Here is a 10275-nt window from a genome sequence, read left to right on the forward strand (position 1 = left end):
ATGTTACTCTACAGTACAATGTAAATTGTTCTTTTCAGTTAAATTTTGAAATACACTAGATTACAGCATTTAAATAATCGCAAACTTTGAAGTTCACTCTTAGTGGCAGCGGAGCTCTATTTACATACACTTCTGAGATATTTCAGATGCAGTGTTATGTTCCAGTCCCTAAGTCAGTTAAACAACAGACTTTCAATGGGGATATACTGCTCTTCCACAGGTTCCACACACATTTGGGTTGTTTGTGTCAGAGAGCAAGAACTCCTTTTATTCCTGTCTATTTTTTTTCTCTGTGTGCATGCAGCTCTATCTGAGCAAATCGATACCTACTTGATTTGGATTAAAGAGGAAAGATCTTCCTTTTTAAACGAGTATTTTGACAGAATATACAGAGGTGAATAATGAAATGTAGTCCTTAGGAGTAGTGGTGGAAAACATCATTTTCTCCAACTTCCCTCCCCTGTTGCATAATACTGCACCTAATTTTGACCCTGACTTTACCTAATGCTGATGAGATACAGTCAGTGGTGGAAACCTCTCTCGCGCTGTCAAGACTGGCTTTCAACACGATCCATGCAATGGCAAGCACCATACATCATTCTCCCGCAGTGCAATAGTCACAAGTTAAACTCAGTATTTTCCTCCGGAGAGCTGCTCCTCGAGGGAAGCCCATCTTTGTGTGTATGTCAGCCACAAACAGGTTGTGAGTCCTGAGGCTGGAGACCAGAGTTGGGCTGTAACGCTTGGTTCCAGTGCTGCTAAGAGTCTTTGTGAGCCCAGCTCCTCCCTGTGTTGTCCATGGAGCAGAGAAAGTTCAAGCCACTGAGGCTCGTGACAGTCCTTGCTCGTGGCACTGGTCAAGCCAAGTCTCCCTTCGTGCTGCCTGTGCAGGACTCAGGGCCTGGTGTGGGGGGTGCTGATCATGATGTTGGGCAGCGCATTCCGCCGCTTCTTCCAGGAGCCCAGCTCCCTCGAGTACCGCCTGATCTGCCTGAACCAGTGGTGAGTCCGCGCCCGGTCGCTGTCCCGGAACACAAACGCCTCCCGCCTGATCTCAATGAGTTCAAAAGTGTCATCGCAGTCGGGATCCGTGGAGACGATGCAATTACTCAGCCTCAAGGGCTCCCTGAGCAAATGGAATTTCCCATTATTTTTGTCCCTGATGAGTACCAGCACAGCGTCCTTCACAGGCCCTGGCTCAGCTGACTCCAGGCTGGACTCAGACACACGCTTCATATTCACCAGGAGGAGGACCTGCATGTTCTGGAACTTCAGGGTCTTGCTGCCTTTCTTCACCCACTGGCCATCAGGGGGCTGGGCCAGCTGCAGAGACCCCTCCATCACAAACCGTGTCTCCTCCCGCAGCCAGCCTACCGTTTTGAGGGCAGTTTCTCTCATCTCGATGTTGATGACTTCCCTCTTCTTCTTGCTGTCCTGGCGAAAGGAGCGGAGGGTCCACGTGTTCCCCTCCTGCTTGGTTTTCATGTTGATGTGCTCCAGGTGGGACTCGATGCGGCTCTTGGCCTCCCGCAGGCTGCCATGATCTGGGTGGTACTCACTGGTGGCCTTGATGATTCTGCTCAGCAGCAGTGGGTATTTGGTGACTCTTTGCAAAGGGGCCATCAGGAAGGACCTGAGATTCATCCGCCGCAGTGCTGTGTTGTCATTCTGGGAGACATTGAGGAATATTCTGCAGGGATTTAAGAAGAGGGAATGAAATGGTGGCTGTTCTGCCAGCAGACGCTGCAATCCTAAATGCAAATGAACAGCGTGGTGCTGACAGCTGCTGGGCACTGCAGCCCCCGCTTTGGTTTTAACAGCGTTGTGAATTCTGGCTTCTCAAAAACTAACAACAGATTCTGCAGCTGTGCTCAGCTGCAGAACCGTGATGAGGTGCCTGGGACACTAGCACGTAACATCCTGGCAGTCTTCTGTTAAATGGCTGTAAAACATGGAGGGTGTGATCTTTCCCTGGTACACACCGACAGGCCCGAGGCAGATACATCAGCTTCCATCAGATTACATTAATTTGTAGCTCCTTTCATCACTCGATTACAGAGCGCTCTACACAAGAATTTGGTACCATCATCATTTTAAGCTGTTGCAGTGGAAAGAGAGAAGTGATTCGCCTGATGTTGCCCAATAGGCCAGGACTAGAAATGGGAAACAAATTCAAGTCGTGCAGGCTTCCCACAGTGGCTCTCCCCCATGGGAATCCAAACTGTGCCCTGGTGCAGGGGCTGAGCTGTGCTCACATGGGTGTTACTGGTGACAGCTCAGCCCAGCGGTCAGTGGGCAAACACAGGTGCCACAAATACAATATACAGCTGGGGACCAACTGTACACTGGAGATATCAAGGGGTTCATATATTTTGGAGGGTAAATTACTCTCCTCACCCCAAGAGAGAGCAGCTCATCACTGAAGAACATTAGCATCAAACCTTGATCTAGTTGAGCTGACAAAGGCTTTGCCCTCAGCCAGGTGCCTCCCTGTCCCCGAAACCTGGAAGGATGTGCTCATCTCTTTTCTCACCTGAGCAACTCTTTCTCCTTCTCCAGTGCGTTGAGCATATTGACGGAGGAGGACTGCTGGAGACAGTAGGTCTGAAAGGCTGGCAGCATGTTGACGAACTCTAGAAATATTTCTCCGATGCAGACGGTCATCAGGTCATCATCCCCCTGCAAGCAGCAACACAGCCCGTGCTGGGTTAGCCTGGGAGAGGCGCAAGGGCAGAGCCTGCGCTCAGTCCTATCAGCACAAACCTACTGCAGGATCTGGGGAACACCAGACCTAAGCTGGAACTGGGCTCACCCTTCCTGGTGGAAGGGCAGTTCCTGCAGGCCCAGGGGGAAGCAGTGGGGAGGGGAAGGAAAGCTGGTCTAACTGCTTGCTGTTTTACACGTACAGAGATGTCTTCTCTACTCCTGCAGGCTTGGCCAGCTCACCAGAGCAGGGGCTCAAGGGCCAAAGTGAACCTGCTAGTCAGGACAGTGTACTGGGGCCCTTCCTGCCAGCAGGTCTGCCGTAAGGCCAATGCAGCAGCGCACACATCAACAGCAAGTGTTTAGGAGCATATGGGCAGGGGAGATGTGTAACTCGGGTAACAGACATGGCACCTGACAACTTCTGCAGCTGTCCCCAGCGCAGGCCTGGCTGGGAAGCAGTCTCCTTCAGTTGTGCTCTTACTGGCTACTTTGGTGCCCAAGTGAAAAATAAATTTCATGCTAAATTGTTCCCTGATTTCTGGATATGTAATAAAATAAGGGAATAGTAAGAATCTTGTGCCACATGATGCTCTTGGCTGTGTCGAGGTGTATGCTGACATGCTCTGCAATCTCTACTCATTTGAGCAGTGACAGGGAGAGCAGCTCTCTGCTTTGACTGCAAAGGACAACATGGAGGTGGACACAGGGAAACCCACGGCTGTCTGTAGCAGCCATTGTCTCAATAAATTATTCACAGGGGACATCACACCCACAGGGCACGTCTGTCTTCACTGTGCCAGGTGCATCAGAGTGGTTGTCAAAGTTGCTGGTTTTTGAGACGTGTGTCACTCAGTCTGACATGCAGGGTTTTGGAGAGGAGGGATGTTTTTCCTAGAGAACAAAACATCCTGGTGAAACTGATGGAGCAACAAGTGAGTTTTGATTTCTTGAAGAAAGGAGGATGTGGAGCTGTTTATCTGTCCTTTGCAGTTTGCTGCTCTGGAGTCTTATTTCTATTTGTCTGCCCTCTGCCCACCACACTAGTGGGATAGGAAAGTCCCTTGTGCGAGGCAGGGTGCATCAGTAGAAGCAACCGGGACACAGAGCTCCAAGTGTCACCAGAGCAGGGAGCAAACTGCAACCCAGGGCAAATACACCCAAACCAGCCTCAAGTGAGCCAGCTCAGGGTTCCCAGTGTGTGGCCTGTGAGCCAGGCCAAGCTCAGCTCTGTGCCCCCATGGTCACACTCTTATCAGTGTCCAAAAACTAACTTTGGTACTTGGACAGTTAGGTGGTGTTAATGGGATAAATGAGGCAGACTGCTGACAGCTCGCTTGTGTCAGCGGCATTACACAGCAGAGAGTGAGTCCAGCAGCTGTGACCTGGCACAGGCTACTGAAATCACTGGTTTACAACAGCTGAGGGTACACGGGACTAGGCAGATGACCAGGACACAGGAGTCCTACCTCCTGATCCTCTGCTACACCTAGGCTGCCTCACTAATACAAAACATAGTCTTGTCTGCCTGGTCTGGACCCTTTAGAGGATGCAGCATCCTACCTGGTCAAAGGCCTGATCGATCTCTTCCTGCAGTATCTCCAGGAAGTTCTCATTGAGGTCGATGAGCTCCTGGATGTTGCTGAAGATGCCCAGGAGCTGGTCCTGGCTCAGCAGCCCAGCTGCCTGCATGGGCAGGTAGAACTCCTCTTTGATGATGCGCAGATCCTCTCCATAGCTGGACTCCGTGTTGACAAACTCCAGCACAGACTCCTTGCGCTCTGTCCTGCGCTTGCGGCACTTGTCACAGAGGTCAGCCCGCCTCTGATTGCAGTTCTGCACGTCTGTCTCCACCGGGAGGTCCCTTTCTCCACAGTCAGTGCAGGGACGGTGGGCTTCCCAGGCCTGCAGGGAGCTCAGGGCTTCAGATGCCCTGTTCCTCCACTTTCTGGCTGGCATCTGGCCAATGCCACTATCTGCTCTCTCCACATTCACTGACTTGGTCTGGGTGGCCTCGCTGGGATCCAGGTCATCCCGGACATCATTCACCCCAACAATCCCACTGTCCGTGCTCAGGCTGCTGACGTTGCTCCAATGATGTCTGGAGCGGAGGGAGCCTCGTGGGGCACAGCGGGTCTCATCAAAGCTGCCACCATGGCCAAGGTTGGCTTTTGCTACCACTGGACCTGAGAAAAGACACAAATCATTACAGACACAGAGCTCACCTGAGGAGCCCAAGCTGGCACAGCCATGCGTGGTAGGAACCCTGGTGGGGGAGATCTGGTGAAAGCAGGGCTGCTAACTGTCACCCCTCCTGTTTTGCTGCTGGGAAGGGCAGAGCTCAAAAGTAAATGGCTCCCAGGTGAAACCTGTCATCCCTGCTCTGCCCACAGCTGTGAACTCCTTCGGTCCCTCTCCCCCTCTGCCATCCACCAGGCAGGGACTGAGACACAGCAGAGCAGATCCTGATCTCTTGCACACCTGAATGCTTCCCTCCCCCAGGCCAGCGGGGTCACTCCATATTTACAGCAGTGCAGCAAGGCTCAGCGTGTGACCCATCAACCCCCCCTGAGCATGCAGAACGTGGATACCGTAGTCTCGCTCCTGCCGGCGCTTCTGTGCGTGCTGCCGAGCTGCGGCTGCAATCTTCAGCTCCAGCTGCTTCCTCTTCACCGAGTCAGTTGGCATAGGGTCACTGAAGTGCGGCCGCAGTCGGCACTCCCGCTGGGCCTTGGCACCATCCGCGCTCTCATGGACGATGTCGGAGCTGGAGCGGCGGCAACCAGGACTGGGGGTCTGCAGGAAAAGCAAGTGGGTTTGGAGCAAGGCAGCGGTCAAAGCTGCGCCTGGTTTGCAGCCAGTGGACTTTAGTTGCCAAAAGAGAGAAAAGGCAACTCATCAGTGTTAGGATGGTACATGCAGCTCTGCTACATGATCATTAGGTCCCTCTGTCTTACCAACTCCTAACAGCAAGGACCCCCCACCCTCTGCTGTTGTGTAGCTCTCAGTACTGTGGCTCCACAGGGGCTGGGTCATGGCTGTCGAATAACCATGAAGAAGTCAAGAGCATCGCCCTGGCTAAGGGCCTCAGGGGGAGGCTAAGCCTGTCCTGCAGGGATCTGAGCTGGCTTGCCTCTGTTCTGTGAGCACTTCAGCTCCCTGGGGTCAGGAACTCCAGCCTCTAGGCCTTACCTACATTGGGTTTGACCAAAGGGGACTAGGAGGGACTCTGCTTGATCTCCCAGACAGTGTGGCAATGAGGGACTGGTGGCACACTGAAAGCCACAAAGGGGTTATTGCTGAACTCCGTGCAAAAGATGCAGAGGCAGATAGGCAAGGGCACAAAACAGACTCCCCTTTCATTAGCTGTCATAAAAAAGTCATTAGAAATCCTTAGAGTTTAATTGCTCATGGGAGCTGGTGTGATTTCAGATCCCAGGTTCCCATCCTGCCCAGTTCCTACAACAATGAGATCCTTTAGAGCTTCTGACAAGAAAATCAATCCTGAACATGTGCCCAGGATGAGAGGGGAATTCCTCTCTCTTACATTCCCTGCAGGTGGAGTGTCACTGGAGGTCTCCTCTCTCGGCTTGTCCTCCCAGGTCTCTGTTGCCATGGACATCGCTGTGGGCTGCTGGCTGTCCTCCAGAGGTGGGAGATCAGCTTTCCTCAGACCACACCGTCCCTTGGAGGGGGATTTGGCAGCAGTCTCAGCATTGCAGCTGCAGGGGAAGAAGCGGACTCTGATGAACACCACGTATGCAGTTCACCTGCTGTTCCTGACACAGATGAGACTGAGCAGAAAGCTCTGGTTTGAACAACCAGCCACAACAGTTCAGGGAAAGTGCAGGCAGGAATCTAGGCTGGTTGGCATGGATGGCTGTGCATGTTCCAGGGGCTCTAAACACAGCTCAGTCATAGCAGTGCAAATCGGATAATTGCACTCATGCCAGCATCAGCCTGGGATATCAAGTCTTGGGTGTTCACAGGGCATTTTTGTGTCCATAAAACATGAGGTTCTCCCACAGGGACAAGAAAAACCTCTTTCTAAGTAGGCCATATCCATATTTGCTGCTATTTAAAGAGATGTTGTCAACACAGAAATGATATTGCTCATCTGGAAGAAAATCATCTGCTAAAAACCATAATACTTTGAAGAGATTAGAGGATTAAAGGAGCTTTCCCTCTGGTTTTCATCTCATATGATCCCAGGCCCACTGAAACCACTGGAAAGATTCCCTCTGCTTTCAGTGAACTGAGGATCAGGCCTTTTGGTGCACTTAAGAGTCTTGAAAAGATTGTCAGAGTCTGTTGTTCTCACTTGGCAATTCTGGGATGCTCTTATTCACAGCTGCCTGCTGCTACCAAGGGCCTGGCCTGGCTGATACAGGCAGCCTGTTCCAGCCCCACCTTCCCCTCGCTGTAGACACCACCACCTCCCCAGACAGACACAGTCTGGTGCAAAACCACTGACTTGACAGAGTAGTTGACAGCCTGTAGTTTGTCACACTATTTGTGATACATTTTTTTTAACAGACTCTAAGACACCTTATTTCCATGCATCGTGAAGACTGCTTGGATTTTTAATTATTTTTTTTTTCATTTTGGGTTTACTTAATTTTTATGGGCTTGGATTCCTTTAAAAAGAAAGATCGTCAGGACTGGATATGGATGCTTGGACATGGAGGAAGCCTGTGTCTGGAACATAGTTCAGGTTATGCATGTATTTTGTGCTTAACAAAAGTCTCCCGTGACAAAAATCTGCTTCTTCTTAAAGGCTTCACTTGTGAACTTATGCTGGTAGGTCACAGGGCTAATGTGCAATTCCAACACTGTCAGCTACAAGCAAATACATGAGACAGACGGGCATTTTCCTTACAATGAATGACACTTGGCTCCAACAACAAACTATCAGCCAATACTGAAATCACTGAAGAGGGAACAAACCTCCCAGAACACAGACTGGCTCTGTTGTCAGGCCAGAAAAGTTGGTTTGTAACTTTCCAGCTGATGCTTTTTCATCCTCCTCCATTTATGCTTCCAGGTCCCAGCTGACACTACCAGAGGATTTACCAACTTACAAAGAGTTTATCGGGAGCTGTGCAGCAATGGCACAGCGCTAACAGCAGGCTCCTGGCTGTGCTAACTCCCTGCCATGCGGATGTGGAAGCACCACTTCACCCCCCCAGCCTGCAGAAGGGGATGCCAACGCCGGCGCTGTCACGGAGCAGGCTGCGGCACGGACTGCATTAGCCCCCTGACAGGGCTGCAGAAAGAGCAGCGCAGGCACACAGCGAGGCTGTGATCCCACCGTGGCACTGCCCTGGCCTGGCCCAGCTTCAGAGGTTCCTGTCTCCTTCCTCCCTCCTGTCCCCAGCCACATTTGGGGTACCACTCCTTCAGCTAGGCCAGTGTTAACTGTCTGTGTGGCCGTGATCTAAAATCAGTCCTAAAATGATCTGGATTTTTAAAAACATCCTCCCTCATGTATTCCCAGCTAGATCATTTCATTGAGGTTTCATTGAGTTGGGTGAAGTATGAATGGTTCAGCTGGGCACACCTGTGGGACAGCAGGCAGAGGTTAGGGAGCAAGAAAGCTCTTGGAGAGGATCTGCCACTGCCAGAAAACCAGTGTTTCCAAAATCTGTTCCTGCTCAAACAGCTTTTGGTTGAAACATGCAGAAAGAAGGGACCGTGCTGAAGGCACAGAGAAGAAAGTGTCCAAGGTCAGTAGCAAAGCTCAGAAACTGGATTACCTTCTCCTCTTGACCACACCACCTCCCACCACACAAACCACACTCTCGGAGAGAAGCTGAGCTTTCGTTTGTCATTTTTACAGTGTTTCTAGATCATCCACTTAAACATGGAAAGTACTGCAGAGTGTTACTGCTCCTCTAAGTGGAGCTGACAGCAGCGCTCTGGTGATAAGCTCTGCAGGCCAGATGCCATTGCTCACTGTGGTTTCCATAACCCAATAGACATATTTTTTAAAAATCTCCAGACATGACCTGCAGTGGGAATTAAGAGCCAATCCTGTGCACAGAGCTGAGCTAAGGAAATGTGACTGGAGACTGAGAAACTCAACCCACCCCATGGCTGGTCAGCTAGAGGTAAGAAAGGCAATGATGCAAAGCCCACACTGTGTGAGGGGAGATTTCTTCATTCCTGGTTTGACTGTTCAACTTCTAGTTGTGATTAGATCCCCCCTGCATGGTGCCCTGGCCGTGCCATGTGGGGGGTAAGCGCTGTGCACCACGCTGCCACTGCGATCAGAGGGATGGAGACAAAGCAGGGATGATACAAGCAGTTTTGTAGAACCAAAACTTAGGGCTGCTGCTTCAACCTTTGCCTCTGGCTTAGGAGGAAGAGGGGACATTGCTAAGAAAAAGGGATATTGCCCCTTCCTCCAGTCCCCTCCCCCTGGGCTGCCAACAGGTCTACAACCAACGCCTGCTCAAGCAGCCCCCTCTGCTCTCATGCAGAGCTGCAGAAGGGGGGTCTCTGGCACTTTTCCTTTGGTGGGATCAATCACTTATTGCGATAGGGGTTTTCTGCCTGGAGTTGGTCTTAGTGTTCCCCGTTCTCCCTGGGACAGATGATGCGCTTGGGCCAACACAGGGAGGACAGGTTCTTTCTGAATGTCCTTTTACACCTCTGGGCCATCATCTCTGAAGGCAGAGGCACTGGGTGTGTGGTGTACAACTGGAAATGCACCTGCTTTCCTTCACAGTCTCTGTGGGATTCTTCATGGTTTTATCATTGTCCAAGCTGGCAGTTCTCAGCCCTTCACACATGTTCCTGACTCTTACTGACTAATGGAAACATTTTTGTCTGCTCCCCCCCTGCTGGTACCTGCCTTCCAGACTTGGAGTCCTCTGCTCTGGGAAGCTGTTACTCTACCCACCATTCCCCTGTCATCCCAAATACACCTCACCACTCTTTCAGAAAGCCTTCTTTCTTGGTCATGTCCTTTGCTTCCTTGTGCAGGTTTTTGTTGTCACCTTGTCCCACATTTCACAGACAGGAACCCCTTGCATGTCCTTAATCCTGAGCAATTTGCTGCTTTAACAAGTTCAGAAAGTGCACTATATATTGTAATGCCAACAGGATTTCCACCTGGATCTCAACATCCCTTCCCAGCCAGGACTACAATCTAGTGAAAGGTACCCAGTGACCCACAAGGGGGCTAAAGCTGCCATAATGATGAAGCTGAAAATCAAATCTTCACTGATGAAATATTAAGCCATTTGAATGAGTCTTAAGTAATTAACTATGAATTACTAGGGAGGCAATTAACTTACCAGACAAAACTGCTTTGTAAAACTGTAACACTTACACAGAAGCACTAGAAAGAGAAGACAATTTCAGCTATCTTATTTTGTGACACTCCATCACAACATCTCTGTCAAACGCTTGCTGAGCTCAGTATCTGTGGAAATGGGACCGAATCCTCAGCTTTCAGCTCATTTCATTTGAGACACAGAAAAAATGTAGCCTGGATGTCAGTGATCATAATTTAGGACTCAAAACATCAAGACAAAAACTCTCCCACCTGTGCAGCAAGGATCAGCT

The 10275-nt window shown here is 50.6% G+C and overlaps 1 protein-coding gene across 1 annotated transcript; it reads right to left on the minus strand.

Annotated features, from left to right (window-relative positions):
• Window positions 1-657: 657 nt before the first annotated feature.
• LOC104525737 (myosin-M heavy chain) lies at window positions 658-6485 on the minus strand. The gene is made up of 5 exons (XM_010168972.2): window positions 6251-6485; window positions 5295-5499; window positions 4267-4889; window positions 2534-2679; window positions 658-1690 (listed from the first exon to the last, which is right to left on the minus strand). Exons 1-5 carry the CDS (start codon window positions 6323-6325, stop codon window positions 895-897), a joined length of 1845 nt encoding a protein of 614 aa, XP_010167274.1. The 5' UTR covers window positions 6326-6485; the 3' UTR covers window positions 658-894.
• Between the last annotated feature and the right edge of the window lie 3790 nt (window positions 6486-10275).

Source organism: Antrostomus carolinensis, unplaced genomic scaffold (genome assembly GCF_000700745.2).
Source record: "Antrostomus carolinensis isolate BGI_N321 unplaced genomic scaffold, ASM70074v2 scaffold17625, whole genome shotgun sequence".
NCBI classification, from domain to species: domain Eukaryota; kingdom Metazoa; phylum Chordata; class Aves; order Caprimulgiformes; family Caprimulgidae; genus Antrostomus; species Antrostomus carolinensis.

What these genes read in the sequence shown, in the direction of transcription:
- LOC104525737 (XM_010168972.2), bottom strand. Translation starts at nt 6,325, where the DNA reads ATGTCCATGGCAACAGAGACCTGGGAGGACAAGCCGAGAGAGGAGACC. An exon ending in CCGGCAGGAGCGAGACTACG is followed by an intron (nt 4,890 to 5,294) that starts GTATCCACGTTC and finishes GTCTTTTCTCAG; the next exon opens with GTCCAGTGGTAGCAAAAGCC. An exon ending in AAGGAGAAAGAGTTGCTCAG is followed by an intron (nt 1,691 to 2,533) that starts GTGAGAAAAGAG and finishes AAATCCCTGCAG; the next exon opens with AATATTCCTCAATGTCTCCC.